The sequence below is a fragment of the Scyliorhinus canicula genome, chromosome 9 (assembly GCF_902713615.1).
Source record: "Scyliorhinus canicula chromosome 9, sScyCan1.1, whole genome shotgun sequence".
NCBI lineage: Eukaryota > Metazoa > Chordata > Chondrichthyes > Carcharhiniformes > Scyliorhinidae > Scyliorhinus > Scyliorhinus canicula.
Window position 1 is genome coordinate 93,992,829 of NC_052154.1, and position 18,800 is coordinate 94,011,628.

The 18,800-nt window shown below is 51.2% G+C and overlaps 1 protein-coding gene across 2 annotated transcripts in view; it reads right to left on the reverse strand.

Moving 5' to 3' along the window:
- The window catches only part of LOC119971539 (coiled-coil domain-containing protein 102A-like), a 185,107-nt gene that overhangs the window by 123,543 nt on the left and 42,764 nt on the right, over positions 1-18,800 (reverse strand). For both annotated transcript variants that reach the window (XR_005461867.1, XM_038807195.1), the window contains exon 3: positions 14,829-15,046. Coding sequence is in view for 1 of the 2 variants with exons in the window: in XM_038807195.1 (XP_038663123.1) it covers positions 14,829-15,046 (218 nt within the window). In the remaining variant the exon portion in view is untranslated. The remainder of the gene's footprint in view (positions 1-14,828; positions 15,047-18,800) is intronic.

The window sequence follows — 18,800 nt, forward strand, 5'->3', positions numbered from 1 at the left end:
GTCTGAGCTCACAGCTCATCGCAGAGCGGGTTATCAACATACTACATTGCAACGATCACACCCACTTCCACAAGCAACCGTGTGAGCCCAGTCCATTATGCCGCAGGTGGATGTGTCGTGTTGTGCATATGGTCGTGTGGGAGCCAAGGGTGGTGGGTGGTGTTGGAGATGGGGGTGCGGGGTGGTGCGGAACAGTGATGCCAGTGCCCCTGCTCAGTGAGCCCCAATGCCCATAATTGGTGAAATGTGCGGCAATCAAAGCCTCGTATGCTCGCTGGCCAAGCCAGTGCAGCCTCGCGTGCATATCCAGCCTCCATGTCGCTTAGATTGCCCCCCCTCCTCCCCTTCCTCATCCGGAAAGGTGGCCCCCTCCTCAGGCTCGCTCTCTGCCTCCTCCTCCTCCAGCACATCGCCCCTCTGCTGGGCTATATTGTGGAGGACGCTGCAGACCACAACGATGCAGCAGACACTCTCCGACTGGTACTGCAGGGCCCCTCCAGAGCGGTCCAGGCACCTAAAGCGCATCTTCAGCAGCCCAAAGCACCTCTCCACCACACCCCTGGTTGCTGCATGGGCCTCATTGTAGCGGGTCTCCGTGTCGGTCTGTGGATGACCTGGGCCACGACCGCAACGGGTAACCCTTGGTTGGGTTTTTAAAAAAATAATTTTTATACAGATTTTCACAAAATATTAATAACAATAAAAAATATTAACTACTAAGAAAACAAAAATGAGCAAACCACCCCCCTCCCGGTAAATACAAAAAAGAAGAAATAGATTAACGCCCGTCATAAACAAAGAACACATATACACGTCCCTTCAACCCAACCCACAGAAACGACCCCCCCCCCCCCCCCCCGACCGGGCTGCTGCTGGCCTTTTTCCCTACCGTTCTGCCAGGAAATCTAGGAAAGGCTGCCACCGCCTGAAAAACCTCTGTACTGATCCCCTCAGGGCAAATTTTACCCTCTCCAATTTGATAAACCCCATCATATCATTGATCCAGGCCTCCACGCTTGGGGGCCTCGCATCCTTCCATTGAAGCAAGATCCTCCGCCGGGCTACTAGGGACGCAAAGGCCAGAACACCGGCCTCTTTCGCCTCCTGCACTCCCGGCTCCACTGCAACCCCAAATATTGCGAGTCCCCAGCCTGGCTTGACCCTGGATCCTACCACCCTCGACACCGTGCTTGCTACCCATTTCCAAAATTCCCCCAGCACTGGGCATGCCCAGAACATATGGGCATGGTTCGCTGGGCTCCCCGAGCACCTAGTACACCTGTCCTCGCCCCCAAAGAACCTACTCATCCTCGTCCCGGTCATATGAGCCCTATGTAGCACCTTGAACTGTATGAGGCTAAGCCTCGCACATGAAGAGGAGTTCACTCTTTCCAGAGTATCCACCCACATCCCCTCCTCAATCTCCTCACCCAGCTCCTCTTCCCATTTACCCTTCAGCTCCTCCACCGAGGCCTCGTCTACCTCCTGCATCACTTGGTACATGTCCGAAATCCTCCCCTCTCCAACCCACAACCCCGAGAGCACCCTGTCCTGGACCCCACGCGGGGGCAACAGAGGGAACCCTGCCATCTGCCATCTGGCAAACGCCCTAACCTGCATGTACCTAATAATGGTCCCCGGGGAAAGCCCGAACTTCCCCTCTAACTCACCCAGGCTCGCAAACTTCCCATCTACAAACAGGTCCCTCAACCTCCTAATACCTGCCCTGTGCCAACTCAGGAACCCGCCATCAATTCTCCCTGGAGCAAACCGGTGGTTCACCTGTATCGGGGACCCCATCGAGACCCCCACCTCCCCCGTACCGTCTCCATTGCCCCCAAATTCTAAGGGTAGCCGCCACCACCGGGCTCGTGGTTTACCTCATTGGAGGGAGCGGCAGCAGCACCGTTACCAGCGCCTCCAGGCTCGTGCCCACACAGGACGCCATCTCCATCCTCTTCCATGCTGCCCCTTCCCCGTCCATTACCCACTTACGCACCATCGCTGCATTGGCAGCCCAATAGTACCCACAGAGGTTGGGCAGCGCCAGCCCCCCCCCCCCCCCCCCCCCCATCCCTGCCCTGCTCCAAAAACACCCATCTCACCCTCGGGGTTCCATGCGCCCATACAAACCCCGTAATACTCATGTTGACCCTCCTAAAAAACGTCTTCGGGATAAGGATGGGGAGGCACTGGAACAGGAACAAAAACCTCAGGAGCAACGTCATCTTGACTGACTGCACCCTGCCCGCCAGCGACAGCGGCAACATGTCCCATCTTTTAAACTCCTCCTCCATTTGCTCCACCAGCCTTGTAAGGTTAAGTTTGTGTAGGGCCCCCCAGCTCCTGGCCACCTGGACTCCTAGGTACCTAAAGCTCCTCTCCGCCCTTTTTAGTGGGAGCCTACCAATCCCCCTCCTCCTGATCCCCCGGGTGCACGACAAACAGCTCGCTCTTCCCCAGGTTGAGCTTGTACCCCGAGAAATCCCCAAATTCCCTGAGAATCTTCATCACCTCCGGCATTCCCCCCACTGGGTCCGCCACATATAGCAATAGGTCATCTGCATAAAGCGACACTCGGTGCTCCTCCCCACCCCGCACCAGTCCCCTCCAGTTCCTCGACTCCCTCAACGCCATGGCCAGGGGTTCGATTGCCAACGCAAAGAGCAAGGGGGACAAGGGACACCCCTGTCTCATCCCCCGGTATAACAGAAAGTACTCCGATCTCCTCCTATCCGTGGCCACGCTCGCCATCGGGGCCTCATAACAACCTCACCCATCTGACAAACCCCTCCCCAAACCCAAACCTTTCCAGCACATCCCACAAGTACCCCCACTCAACCCTATCAAAGGCCTTCTCCGCGTCTAGCGCCACTACTATCTCCGCTTCCCCTGCTACCGCCGGCATCATAATAACATTCAAGAGCCTCTGTATGTCGGTGTTCAGCTGCCTTCCCTTCACAAACCCCGTCTGATCCTCGTGGATGACCCGCGGCACACAGTCCTCTATCCTTGTGGCCAAGATCTTCGCGAACAGCTTGGCGTGTACATTTAACAGCGAGATCGGCCTGTATGATCCACACTGCAGGGGCTCCTTGTCCCGCTTAAGGATCAAGGAAATCAGCACCCGGGACATAGTCGAGGGCAAAGCCCCCCCCTCCCTTGCCTCGTTGAAGGTCCGAACCAACAGGGGGCCCAGCAGGTCTGCATACATTTTATAGAATTCGACCGGAAACCCATCCGACCCCGGCGCCTTCCCCGACTGCATGCTCCCTATCCCTTTGACCAGCTCCTCCAGCTCAATCGGCGCCCCCAGTCCCTCCACCTGCCCCTCCTCCACCTTCGGGAATCTCAGCCGGCCCAAGAAGCGCCCCATTCCCCTCCCCCTCCGCTGGGGGTTCAGACCGATACAATTCTCCGATACAAAAGTCCCTGAAGACCCCATTGATGCCTACCCCCCTTCGCACCACATTCCCTCCCCTATCCTTAACTCCACCAATCTCCCTGGCCGCATCCCGCTTACGGAGCTGATGCGCCAGCATCCTACTCACCTTCTCCCCATATTCATACACCGCTCCCTGTGCCTTCCTCCACTGAGCTTCCGCCTTTCTGGTGGTCAGCAGGTCGAACTTGGCCTGAAGACTACGCCGCTCCCCCAGCAATCCCTCCTCTGGAACCTCCGCGTATCTCCTATCCACTCTCACCAACTCCCCCACCAGCCTCTCCCTCTCTCTCTGCTCTCTCCTCTCCATATGAGGTCGGATGGAGATCAACTCCCCTCTATTCACCACCTTCAATGCCTCCCAGACCGTCCCCATTATCATTGGCCTCCAGGTACCTCTTGAAACATCCTCGAACCCACCCGCCCACCTCCTCAGCTGTCAGCAGGCCCACCTCCAAGCGCCAGAGCGGGCACTGGTCTCTCTCCTCCCCCAGCTCGAGGTCCACCCAGTGCGGGGCATGATCCGAAATGGCTATCGCCGAATATTCGGCATCCTCCACCCTCAAAATCAGCCCCCTGCTCATAATTTAAAAATCGATCCGGGAATAGGCCTTATGCACATGGGAGAAGAATGAAAACTCCCTGGCCCTCGGCCTCGCAAACCTTCAAGGATCCACCCCTCCCATCTGGTCCATGAACCCCCTCAACACCTTAGCCGCCGCTGGCCTCCTACCCGTCTTGGACCTGGATCGATCCAGTGGCGGATCCAGCACTGTATTGAAGTCCCCCCCCATTATCAGGCCCCCCGTCTCCAGATCTGGAATGCGGCCCAACATGTGCCGCATAAAACCCGCATCGTCCCAGTTCGGGGCGTATACGTTAACCAGCACCACCTGCTCCCCCTGCAGCTTGCCGCTCACCATCACATACTTCCCGCCGCTGTCCGCCACTACATTTGACGCCTCAAACAACACCCTCTTTCCCACCAGGATCGCCACCCCCCCCATTTTTTTGCATCCAGCCCTGAATGAAACACGTGGCCTACCCATCCCTTCCTCAGTCTAACCTGGTCCGCCACCTTCAGGTGCGTCTCCTGAAGCATGGCCACGTCCGCCTTCAGCCCCTTCAGGTGCGTAAACACGGGCCCGTTTGACCGGCCCATTCAGCCCCCTCACATTCCAAGTTATCAGTCGCATTCAGCAGAACAGAGCTTCTGATTGGCTGTTCCGGGTAGATTTGCATACGTGCAGTGCGGTCAGCGTAAGTTGAAGGTGGTTTGTGAAGGGGCTGTTCTCGAGTGACAGCTTTACCCGAAACACTACTTACGTAGTATCTCCCACCCATCCTTCTCCTCTAACCAAAAAAAAAAAGTTCTGTCCGTCGGATTGCTAAACTAACAAGTTTCTTTTTGGTTTTTTTCGTTTTCAGTAGTTGGGAAGTTAGTTCAGTGGGAATGGAGGCTAGGGCAGTTGAATGTTCCTCCTGCAGAATGTGGGAGGAAAGGGTCACCTCTAGTGGCCCTTCTGACTACATCTGCAGGGAGTGCACCCAACTCCAGCTCCTCGAGAGCCGCGTTAGGGACCTGGAGCTGGATGAACTTCGGATCATTCGGGAGGCGGAGGGGGTTATTGAGAGGAGTTATCGGGAGGTAGTCACACCTCAGGTAAAAGAAGGTAGATGGGTTACCGTCAGGGGAACGAGGGGGAACCGGCAGCCAGCGCAGGGATCACCTGTGGTCGTTCCCCTCAATAACAAGTATACCGTTTTGGATACTGTTTTGGGGGGGGGGGGGGGGGGGGGGGGGGGGGGGGGGGGGGGGGGGGGACTTACCAGGGGTAAGCAATGGGGCACAGGTCTCTGGCACAGAGTCTGTCCCTGTTGCTCAGAAGGGAAGGGAGAAGAGGAACAGAGCACTTGTCATTGGGGACTCCATAGTTAGAGGAACAGACAGGAGGTTCTGTGGGAACGAAAGAGACTCACGGTTGGTGTGTTGCGTCCCAGGTGCCAGGGTTCGTGATGTCTCTGATCACGTTTTTGGGATCTTTAAGGGGGAGGGGGAGCAGCCCCAAGTCGTGGTCCACATAGGTATCAACGACATAGGTAGGAAGGGAGATGGGGATTTGAGACAGAAATTCAGGGAGCTAGGGTGGAAGCTGAGAGCTAGAACAAACAGAGTTGTTATCTCTGGGTTGTTACCCGTGCCACGTGCTAGCGAAGTGAGAAATAAGGAGTGTGAGGAGTTGAACACGTGGCTACAGGGATGGTGCAGGAGGGAGGGTTTTGGTTTCCTGGATAATTGGGGCTTATTCTGGGATAGGTGGGACCTCTACAAGCAGGATGGTCTTCACCTGAACCAGAGGGGTACCAATATCCTGGGGGGGAGATTTGCTAGTGCTCTTCGGGGGGGTTTAAACTAATTCAGCAGGGGGATGGGAACCTAAATTGTAGTCCCAGTGTACAGGATGTTGAGAGTAGTGAGGTCAGGGATAGGGTTAAAAGTTCGAAAGAGGGCATCGGCAAGCAAGATGCTGGTTTGAAGTGTGTCTACTTCAACGCCAGGAGCATCCGGAATAAGGTGGATGAGCTTGCAGCATGGGTTGGTACCTGGGATCTCGATGTTGTGGCGATTTCGGAGACATGGGTAGAGCAGGGACAGGAATGGTTGTTGCAGGTTCCAGGATTTAGATGTTTCTGTATGAACAGAGAAGATGGTAAAAGGGGGGTGTGTGGCATTGTTAATCAAGGAAAGTATTACGGCGGCCGAAAGGACTTTGAGGACTCGTCTACTGAGGTAGTATGGGCCGAGGTTAGGAACAGGAGAGGAGAGGTCACCCTGTTGGGAGTTGTCTATAGACCTCCGAATAGTTCCAGAGATGTAGAGGAAAGGATTGCAAAGATGCTTCTCGACAGGAGCGAGAGTGACAGGGTAGTTGTTATGGGGGACTTTAACTTTCCAAATATTGACTGGAAATACTATAGTTCGAGTACTATAGATGGGTCAGTTTTTGTGCAGTGTGTGCAGGAGGGTTTTCTGACACAGTATGTAGACAGGCCAACAAGGGGCGAGGCCACATTGGATTTGGTACTGGGTAATGAACCCGGCCAGGTGTTAGATTTAGATGTAGGTGAGCACTTTGGTGATAGTGATCATAATTCGGTTATGTAACACGGAGACAAAGCCAGCCGCCTGTTGGCACACCAGCTGAGAAAGCAGGCAGCCAGCAGGGAAATTGCGCAAATCAGAGGTACCAGAGGCACGTGGGAAACAGAACCAGAGAGGATTAACGAAACCTTCAAGGCCTTCTACCAAGAGCTATACACCTCGGAGCCCCCAACGGGGAAGGCTGGGATGAACCGGTTTCTTGATGGACTGGACATACCAGTTGTGGGAGGGGGCAGAAAACGGGATCTGGAAGCACCACTAGCACTGGGAGAGATCATGGAGAGCATTAGCTCCATGCAGACGGGGAAGGCGCCGGGACCGGACGGATTCCCGGCGGACTTCTACAAAAAATTCGCGACAGCGCTGGCCCCGCACCTGCGGGAGATGTTCACAGACTCGCTAGCTAGGGGCACACTGCCACCCACGTTAGCACAGGCCTCAATCTCGCTGATACCTAAGAAAGACAAAGACCCAACGGAATGTGGGTCATACAGACCCATATCTCTGCTGAACGCAGACGCCAAAATACTGGCCAAAATCCTAGCCAAAAGGCTAGAAGACTGTGTACCTGAGGTGGTCACAGAGGACCAGACGGGCTTCGTCAAAGGTAGACAGCTTACCGCGAACATCAGGCGCCTGCTGAACGTGATAATGACCCCCTCCGGGGAGAGAACACAAGAGGTGATCGTCTCCCTGGACGCAGAAAAGGCCTTCGACAGAGTCGAATGGAAATACCTCATAGAGGTACTGGAGCGGTTCGGGCTTGGAACAGGGTTCACCGCTTGGGTAAAGCTCCTATACAACGCTCCCATGACGAGTGTACGGACCAACAATACCAACTCCCAATACTTCCAGCTGCACAGGGGCACCAGACAAGGATGCCCACTGTCCCCGCTGCTGTTCGCACTAGCAATCGAACCGCTGGCAATCGCGCTCAGGGCAGCAAAAAATTGGAGGGGGATCCGAAGGGGAGGTAGAGAGCACAGAGTCTCACTCTATGCGGATGATCTGCTCCTCTATATCTCGGACCCACAAAGCAGCATGGACGGAATCATAGCGCTCCTGAAAGAGTTTGGAGCCTTCTCGGGCTACAAACTCAACATGAGCAAAAGTGAGATCTTCCCAGTACACCCGCAAGGGGGGGGGGGGGGGGGGGCAGCGCTAAAGGGCCTGCCGTTCAAACAAGCCCGAAATAAATTCCGCTACCTGGGGATCCAAATAGCCCATGACTGGAAAGGGGTCCACAAATGGAACCTCACCAGCCTGACGGAGGAAGTTAAAAAGGACCTGCAAAGATGGAACACACTCCCGCTCTCCCTCGCGGGGAGAGTCCAGACGATCAAAATGAACGTACTGCCCAGGTTCCTTTTCCTGTTTAGATCCATTCCGATCTACATCCCCAAGGCCTTTTTCAAAGCGCTGGACAAACATATCATGGCGTTCGTATGGGGGGGTAAAAATGCTAGGATCCCAAAGAAGGTCATACAAAAAACAAAATCCAGGGGGGGGCTAGCCCTCCCGAATCTACAATTCTACCACTGGGCGGCAACAGCCGAGCGAGTAAGGGGATGGATCCAGGAGCCAGAAGCCGAGTGGGTGCGTGCGGAGGAGGCCTCCTGCATGGGAACCTCCCTCCGGGCCCTCGCCACGGCAGCACTCCCATCCCCACCCAAAAAAACACTCCACCAGCCCAGTGGTGACAGCCACCCTCCAATCCTGGAACCAACTGCGGCAGCAATTTGGCCTGTACAAATGTCGGACAAGGCTCCCATCTGCAACAACCATAGGTTCAAACCAGCACTGAACGACGCCACCTTCAAAGGTGGAGGCAGGACGGGGGGACACTGACAGTCAGGGACCTATACACGGACGACAGGATCGCAACACTGGACGAACTGACAGAGAAATTTCAGCTAGCTGGGGGGAACGAGCTACGGTACCTGCAGCTCAAAAACTTCCTACAAAAGGAGACAAGGACATACCCACAACCGCCACGACGGACACTACTGGAAGACCTACTGGACGCAAGTATCCTACAGAAAGGGAACTGTAGTGACATGTATGACCGACTGGTAGATAGGGACGACACCGTACTGGACGCAACAAGAAGGAAATGGGAGGACGACCTGGGGATGGAGATAGGGTGGGGACTCTGGAGCGAAGCACTGCATAGGGTCAACTCCACCTCCACGTGCGCAAGGCTCAGCCTGACGCAACTAAAAGTGGTACATAGAGCCCACTTAACGAGAAACCGTATGAGTAGGTTCTTCCCGGAGGTGGAGGACAAATGTGAGCGGTGCCAGAGAGGCCCGGCCAACCACGCCCACATGTTCTGGTCTTGCCCCAGACTTGTGGAGTACTGGACAGCCTTCTTCGAGGCTATGTCCAAAGTGGTGGGGGTGAGGGTGGAGCCATGCCCGATAGTGGCGGTCTTCGGGGTTTCAGACCAGCCAGATCTATTCCTGGGGAGGAGGGCGGACGCCCTTGCCTTTGCCTCCCTGATTGCCCGCCGTAGAATCCTGTTTGGCTGGCGGTCAGCAGCACCACCCAGAGCTGCAGACTGGCTGTCCGACCTCTCGGAATCTCTCCAAATGGAGAAAATCAAATTCGCCATCCGAGGGTCGGACGACGGCTTCCACAGAACGTGGGAGCCATTCATGCAACTGTTCCGGGACCTGTTTGTGGCCAACGTACATGAGGAAGAATAGTCGGGTGGCCAAGAACCAGGGGAAAATGGGCGGGAATCGGGGGAAGGTAGCCGGGGGGGGGGGGGCTACGGGCTCGGTATGGGGGTTTGATGGCAAGCCAAGGCCCAAAACCAAACTATAAATAAATGCCTATAAACATGTGCCTCGGCCATATTGGGGAATGTAAAATATGTATGCTGGCTAAAGGGGGCGGCCACAATTATTGTTATGAAGATGCTTACCTGTAAATATTCATGTAAAAAAAATTTGTGTTTTCCTTTTTTTTTTCTTTTCTCTCTCTCTAATAACTTGTAATTTGTCATATATAAAATATGAAAACTCAATAAAAAAACATTTATAAAAAAATAATTCGGTTATGTTTACTTTAGCAATGGGCAGGGATAGGTATATACCGCAAGGCAAGAATTATAGCTGGGGGAAAGGCAATTATGATGCTATTCAGCAGGATTTAGGATGTATAGGATGGGGAAGGAAACTGCAGGGGATGGGTACAATCGAAATGTGGAGCTTTTTCAAGGAACAGCTACTGCGTGTCCTTGATAAGTATGTACCTGTCAGGCAGGGAGGAAGTTGTTGAGCAAGAGAACCGTGGTTTACTAAGGAAGTTGAAGCACTTGTCAAGAGGAAGAAGAAGGCTTATGTTAGGATGAGACATGATGGCTCAGTTAGGGCAATTGAGAGTTACAAGTTAGCCAGGAAGGACCTAAAGGGAGAGTTAAGAAGAACGAGGAGCGGACACGAAAAGTCGTTGGCGGATAGGATCAAGGAAAACCCTAAGGATTTCTATAGGTATATCAGGAACAGAAGAATGACTAGAGTAAGATTAGGGACAATCAAGGATAGTAGTGGCAAGTTGTGTGTGGAATCAGAGGAGATAGGGGAAGCGTTAAATGGATATTTTGTCAGTGTTTACACTGGAGAAAGACAATGTTGTCGAGGAGAATACTCAGGTACAGTCGACCAGGCTAGATGGGATTGAGGTTCACAAGGAGGAGGTGTTAGCAATTTTGGAAAGTGTAAAAATAGATAAGTTCCCTGGGCCAGATGGGATTTATCCTAGGATTCTCTGGGAAGCCTTTGTCCTTGATCTTTATGTCGTCTTTGTCGACAGGAATAGTGCCGGAAGACTGGAGGATAGCAAATGTTGTCCCCTTGTCTCTACTCCCCTGGGGAGTAGAGACAACCCTGATAATTATAGACCTGTGAGCCTTACTTCGGTTGTGGGTAAAATGTTGGAAAAGGTTATAATCATCTTGAAAAGAACAAGTTGATTAGCGATACTCAACACGGTTTTGTGAAGGGTAGGTCATGCCTCACAAACCTTAGAGTTTTTTGAGAAGGTGACCAAACAGGTGGATGAGGGTAAAGCAGTTGATGTGGTGTATATGGATTTCAGTAAGGCGTTTGATAAGGTTCCACACGGTAGGCTATTGCAGAAAATAAGGAAGTATGGGATTGAAGGTGATTTAGCGGTTTGGATCAGTAATTGGCTAGCTGAAAGAAGACAGAGGGTGGTGGTTGATGGCAAATGTTCTTCCTGGAGTTCAGTTACTAGTGGTGTACCGCAAGGATCTGTTTTGGGGCCACTGCTGTTTGTCATTTTTATAAATGACCTGGAAGAGGGTGTAGAAGGATGGGTTAGTAAATTTGCAGATGACACGAAGGTCGGTGGAGTTGTGGATAGTGCTGAAGGATGTTATAGGTTACAGAGGGACATAGATAAGCTGCAGAGCTGGGCTGAGAGGTGGCAGATGGAGTTTAATGCGGAAAAGTGAGAGGTGGTTTGCTTTGGAAGGAGTAACAGGAATGCAGAGTACTGGGCTAATGGCAAGATTCTTGGTAGTGTAGATGAACAGAGAGATCTCGGCATCCAGGTACATAAATCCCTGAAAGTTGCCACCCAGGTTTATAGGGCTGTTAAGAAGGCATATGGTGTGCTAGCCTTTATCAGTAGGGGGATTGAGTTTCGGAGCCACGAGTCTTTTTCCTCGGATGGTGATGACCAACACGAGGGGACATAGCTTAAAATTGAGGGGTGGTAGATATAGGACAGACGTCAGAGGCAGTTTCTTTACTCAGAGAGTAGTAGGGGTATGGAACGCCCTGCCTGCAACAGTAGTAGACTCGCCAACTTTAAGGGCATTTAAGTGGTCACTGGATAGACAAGTGGATGAAAATGGAATAGTATAGGTCAGATAGGCTTCAGATGTTTTCACGGGTCGGCGCAACATCGAGGGCCGAAGGGCCCGTACTGCGCTGTAATGTTCTATATTCTATCAGGGGGCTCCCTGCCCCCCTCCCCCACCGACTAGCCATAACCCTTCCTCTGCCCGACACTTGCCCGCGCCCCCCGCTCGGCCCGTTCCCCACGGCGGCAAACCCCCATCTCGACCCCCCCTGCATACTCCAGCTCCTTCCTGGCCATTCCAGCAGCAACCCGGTACCCCCCCCCCCCCCCCCGCCCCCCAGCTAGGGCTCCCCTAGCCGCGTTACTCCCTCCATAGTACTCCCGCAAGCCAGCTGACCCCGCGCTTTCCACCTGTCCGATCCCGCCTCCTCGAAAGCAGCTCCCATTGTCGGCCCAAACCCCTCGCGGGGCCCCAGCCCCCTTCCCACCATCAGCTCCCCACACTGCAAGCCTACCCCCCTCCTCGAGCCCATCCACCGAACCCACGCAAAATAAACAGTGCCCCACACGCCCTGAAAACGACACAGAACCAGCATTAAACAGAAAACCCCCCCTCAGAAAATAACAGTTACATACAGACCCCCGCACCCAACCCTCAGTTTGAGTCCAACTTCTCGGCCTGCACAAAGGCCCACGCCTCCTCCGGGGACTCGAAGTAAAAGTGTCGGTCCTTGTAGGTGACCCACAAACGCGCCGGCTGCAACATGCCGAACTTCACTCCTTTTCTGTGCAGCACCGCCTTCGTCCGGTTGTACCCGGCCCTCCGCTTAGCCACCTTCCCACTCCAGTCCTGGTAGATCCGTACCACCGCGTTCTCCCACCTGCTACTCCGCTCCTTCTTGACCCACCTGAGCACACACTCCCGGTCAGCGAACCGGTGGAACCGCACCAGCACCACCCGTGGCGGCTCATTCGGCTCGAGCCTCCTTGCCAGTATTCTGTGGGCCACCTCCAGCTCCAGGGGCCCCTGGAAGGACCCAGCTCCCATCAGCGAATTCAGCAGGATGACCACGTAGGCCCCCAGGTCTGACCCCTCCAGCCCCTCCGGGAGGCCCAGGATCCGCAAATTTTTCCGCCTCGACCGGTTCTCCATCTCCTCGAACCGCTCCTGCCACTTTTATGGAGCGCCTCGTGCATCTCCACCTTTACTGCAAGGGCTCAGGCCTCATCCTCTCTTTCAGAGGCCTGCTGTCAGATCTCCAGCACAACTGGCTGACGAATTTTAGCAGCAGATTAGAACGTCGCTGGAGTGACTCCAGGTCACGTCGTCGGGACTTCGGCCTATTCGGGCCGCAGAATCCCCGGGAACCCGGAGAATCGAAAATTGACCCCCTCGGGCGATTCTCCGGGCAGTGCGGCGCCGATCACGCCGTTTTCGCCTGTTCTGGGAATCGCGAAACGGCATTGGACCGGCGTCGCAAGAAATAACGGCGCGATTTGCGATTCTCCGAGGCGGCTCTGCCTGAGAGAATCCCACCCGAGGTTAGAGCAATAAAGGTAGCACCAGTCCCCAGAAACACATCAGAGCTTAAGTCCTTATTAGGAATTAATAAGAATTGTTGTGGTGTTTCTGGCAAATTTGTCAACATCGTTGGCTCCCATACACGTGTTACCAAAGACCCAACAGAATCTTCCAATTAAGGGGCAATTTAGCGTGGCCAATATACCTACCCTGTACATCTCTGAGTTGTGGGGGCGAAACTCGGGGAGAATGTGCAAGCTCCACACGGACAGTGACCCAGAGCCTGGATCAAACCTGGCACCTCGGCGCCGTGAGGTCTTAATCATAGAATCATAGAATTCACAGTGCGGGAGGCCATTCAGCCCATCGAGTCTGCATCGGCCCTTACAAAGAGCAACCCACTCAAGCCCACGTATCTACCCTATTCCCGCAACCCCCACTTAACCTTTTTGGACACTAAGGGCAATTTATCATGGCCAAGCCTCCTAACCCGCACATCTTTGGACTGTGGGAGGAAACCGGAGCACCCAGACGAAACCCACACACTCACGGGGAGAATGTGCAGACTCCGCACAGACAGTGACCCAGTCGGGAATCGAACCTGGGACCCTGGAGCTGTGAAGCAATTGCACTATGCTACCGTGCTGCCCAGAACAAAGTAAAACAGTTATTACAATCATGTTTATTGGTGAACTTTGACCAATTCAGAAAATTGGTGTTAACTTGTGATCACTCTCCTTATGACATTGCTGCAATTTTGTCTCGTATAATGGATGATGAGCCTGAGAGACTAAAAGGATGTCTCCAGAACCGTCTCAGAGGCAGAGACAGGCCATTCTCAGATTGAAAAAGGAGGTGGTGGTCGTGTGTGATGTAAAGAAGTTTCACTTGTATGTGTATGGAAAGTATTTTATCACTATAATGGACCACAAACCACTTTGGGTCTTTTTGAGGACGGCTGGGTTATTCTGCCAATCGCACCAGCAAGGATTCAGCATTGGGCATTAATCTTATCAGCACATGAGTATACATTCCAACAGTGGACTGGAACACAGATAGCAAATGATGTGGATGCAGTCAGTCACTGATCATTGCCTGAGAATGTAGCACTCGACCCAGTGCCACAGGAAGTTATGATGGCACTAAGGTTCTTGGACAGTTGCCAATTTTAAAGCAGTAAATCAAGTATTGGACCAGCAGAGGCCCACTATTGTCCAAAGTGAAGCACAGGACAGGCCAACGAGCCAGTGTCTGAAGAGATGAAAAGCCATATTATAATCGGAAAGACAAATTAAGTTGTGAAGATGGCATCATAGGAGTAAGAGTAGTCGTCCCTGAACCAGGAAGGTTGCCCCTGTACCAGGAAGGGAGTTGTTTGTGACTGAATTACATAGTGCCCTTAGGCGTGTGTCAAAAACAAAGATGCTCGGCAGGAGTTATGCTTGGTGGCCTGACATAGCTGCCGACATTGAGAGGTTTGTGAAGCACTGTGAACAGAAGTTGCAGCAGATGTTTCCCGCTACAGCCCCTTTGCACACTTGGGAATGGCCTGGTCGTCCATTGGTGTGTGTCCACATTGATTGTGTGTAGCCATTTTTGGGCACAATGCTTTTGTTCCTAATAGTTGCCCATTCAAAGTGGATGGAAGTGCAACTGTGATATCACACATCACAGTTGAGAAATTGCATCACTGTTTTGCGTCCTATTAAACATGTAAAGAAATAACATGCAAATAAATTTAAGCCCACTCCGAGCTGACTCTTTAGTAATGGACAGCTCATCATTGAGTTTCTCAACAACGTTCTTCTTAGAAAGATGGTTAAAAAAGAAAGATTCTTTGGGAGGTTTTGCCCTCCTGCACTTACTCCCTCTCTTTCTGTAGAGTTTTCTGGGACTCATCCAAACGCAGTTGTAATGCAGTCACTTTGGTGGTATCCTCTTCAATTACTGTCACCTCTTCCCACAGGATGCGGTTCCTCTCATGGCGGCTCAGAGAAGTGCGCACACTCAGAGTACTGCGCTGATCCCATGCTTCTGTGTTCTCCTGCTTGCTTTTCAGAATAGCTTCCATTAACTCAATCTCCTGCAGAATACATTAACAGTATGTAATGGAACCTACGAGGGAGCAAGCGGTCCTAGATCTGGTCCTGTGTAACAGTATGTAATGGAACCTACGAGGGAACAAGTGGTCCTAGACTTGTTCCTGTGTAACAGTATGTAATGGAACCTACGAGAGAACAAGTGATGCTAGATCTGGTCCTGTGTAATGAGACAGGATTGATTAATGATCTCATAGTTAGGGGTCCTCTCGGAAGGAGCGATCACAATATGGTGGAATTTAAAATACAGATGGAGGGTAAGAAGGTAAAATGAAACACCAGTGCTGAAACAAATGAGATTACAATGGGATGAGAGAAGAGCTGACTAAGGTAAACTGGGAGCAAAGACTTTATGGTGAAACAGTTGAGGAACAGAGGAGAACCTTCCAGACGATTTTCAGTGCTCAGCAAAATTTATACCAACGAAAAAGGACGGTAGAGAGAGGGAAAATTGACTGTGGGTATGGAAGGAAATAAGGGAGTGTATCAAATTGAAGGAAAAAGCATAAAGTGGCAAAGATTAGTGGGAGACTAGAGGATTGGGAAATTGGGGGCAACAGAAAGCTACCAAAAAAGCTATAAAAAGTAAGATAGATTATGAGAGTAAACTTGCTCAGAATATAAAAACAGATAGTAAAGGTTTCTACCAATATATTTTTTTAAATGAGTGGCTAAGGTCCTTTAGAGGATGAGAAGGGAGATTTAATAATGGGATATGGGGAAATGGCTGAGGAACGGAACAGGTTTTTTGGGTCGGTCTTCACAGTGGAAGACACAAATAACATGCCAGCGACTGATAGAAATGGGGCAATGACAGGCAAGGACCTTGAGACGATTGTTATCACTAAGGAGGTAGTGGTGGGCAAGCTCATGGGGCTAAAGATAGACAAGTCTCCTGGCCCTAATGGAATGCATCCCAGAGTACTAAATGAAATGGCTAGGGAAATTGCAGATGCACGAGTGATAATTTACCAAAATTCACTAGACTCTGGAGTGGTCCTGGCGGATTGGAAATTGGCAAACGTGACACACTGTTTAAAAAAGGAGGTAGGCAGAAAGTGGGTAATTATAGGCCAGTTAGCTTAACTTTGGTATTAGGGAAGATGCTGGAATCTATCATCAAGGAAGTAATAGCGAGGCATCTGGATAGAAATTGTCCCATTGGGCAGACGCAGCACGGGTTCATAAAGGGCAGGTCGTGCCTAACTAATTTAGTGGAATTTTTTGAGGACATTACCAGTGGAGTAGACAACAGGGAGCCAATGGATGTGGCATATCTGGATTTCCAGAAAGCCTTTGACAAGGTGCCACACAAAAGGTTGCTGCATCAGATAAAGATGCATGGCATTAAGGGTAAAGTAGTAGCATGGATAGAGGATTGGTTAATTAATAGAAAGCAAAGAGTGGGGATTAATGGGTGTTTCTCTGGTTGGCAATCAGTAGCTAGTGGTGTCCCTCAGGGATCAGTGTTGGGCCCACAATTGTTATTTACATAGATGATTTGGAGTTGGGGACCAAGGGCAATGTGTCCAAGTTTGCAGACAACACAAAGATGAGTGGTAAAGCAAAAAGTGCAGAGGATACTGGAAGTCTGCAGAGGGATTTGGATAGTTTAAGTGAATGGGCCAGGGTCTGGCAGATGGAATACAATGTTGATAAATGTGAGGTTATCCATTTTGGTAGGAATAACAGCAAAAAGGATTATTGTTTAAATGATAAAATATTAAAACACGCTGCTGTGCAGAGAGACCTGGGTGTCCGCGCGCATGAGTCGCAAAAAGTTGGATTACAGGTGATTAAGGCGGCAAATGGAATTTTGTCCTTCATTGCTAGAGGGATGGAGTTTAAGACTAGGGAGGTTATGCTGCAATTGTATAAGGTGTTAGTGAGGCCACACCTGAAGTATTGTGTTCAGTTTTGGTCTCCTTACCGGAGAAAGGACGTACTGGCACTGGAGGGTGTGCAGAGGAGATTCACTCGGTTAATCCCAGAGCTGAAGGGGTTGGATTACAAGGAGAGGTTGAGCAGACTGGGACTGTACTCGTTGGAATTTAGAAGGATGCGGGGGAGTCTTATAGAAACATAAAATTATGAAGGGAATAGATAGGATAGATGCGGGCAGGTGAAAGCAGAACTAGGGGGCATAGCCTCAAAATATGGAGAAGTAGATTGAGGACTGAGTTTAGGAGGAACTTCTTCATCCAAATTGAGGCAAATCTATGGAATTCTCTGCCCAGTGAAGCAGTTGAGGCTCCTTCATTAAATGTTTTCAAGATAAAGATATATAGCTTTTTGAAGAATAAAGGAATAAAGGGTTATGGCATTCAGACGGGAAAGTAGAGCTGAGTCCACAAAAGATCAGCCATGATCTCATTGAATGGCGGAGCAGGCTCGAGGGGCCTGATGGCCTACTCCTGCTCATAGTTCTTATGTCCTTATGTCCTTATGTCCTTATTAAATGGTAGCCCGTGGTATTGGTACTCTTACCAAAGCAGCTCACTGCTCTTTTTAATTACTGACTGCAGGAGCTAAAGCCATTCAATGTTACTATGGCTGTGAATTAAAGACTTGTAAAATGTGCATTATTTTAGATTTATCAACAGAAAACTCTGCAAAGAATCGCAGATCTGGCAGCATCTGTGGAGAGAGAAACAGAGTTAAAGAGGTAAACAAGTGTTCAATTTTATGCTGTTGAGAAGGTGGAGCAATATAGGTGGTCAGGGATAGGTCGGGGCCAAGAAGAGCTTTGAAAAAGGTGCCACAGGACAAGACACAGGAAAAGAACAAAATGAAAAACAAAACAGCACAGGAACAGGCCCTTCGGCCCTCCAGGCCTGCACCGACCATAAACTAAACTAAACTGCCTAAACTAAAACCGTATGCACTTACATTCCGACCCTATTCATTATTTGTCTAGATGCCCCTTAAATGCCGCTATCATACCTGCTCCCACCACCTCCCCAGGCAGCACCCTCTGTGTGAAAATATTTGCTTCGCACATCAGTTTTAAACATTTCCCCACACACTTTGAACCTATGTCCCCGAGTACTTGACTCTCCTACCCTAGGAAAGAGCATCTGACAATCCACTATGTCCATGCCACTCAATCTTGTAGACCTCTATCAGGTCGCCTCTCAACCTCCGTCGTTCCAGTGAGAACAGACATAGTTTATCTAACTTCTCCTCATAGTTAATGAGAATTGCACGCAATACTCCAAATGCGGCCGCACCAGAGTTTTGTACAACTGCAACATGACCTCATGGCTCCGAAACTCAATTCCTCTACCAATAAAAGCCAACACACCGTACGCCTTAACAACCCTCTCAACCCTGGGTGGCAACTTTCTCTCTGCTCGTCCACACTACCGAGAATCTTACCATTAGCCCAGTACTCTGTCTTCCTCTTATTCCTTCCAAAATGAATCACCTCATACTTTTCTGCATTAAATTCCATTTGCCACCTGTCAGCCCAGCTCTGCAGCTTATCTATGTCCCTCTGTAACTTGTAACATCCTTCTGCACTGTCCACATCTCCACCGACTTTAGTGTCATCTGCACATTTACTCACCAATCCTTCTACGCCCTCCTCCAGGTCATTTATAAAAGTGACAAACAGCAGCGCCCCCAAAACAGATCCTTGTGGTACACCAATAGTAACTGGACACCAGTCAGAATATTTCCCATCAACCACCACTCTTTGTCTTCTATCAGCTAGCCAATTTCTGATCCAAACTGCTA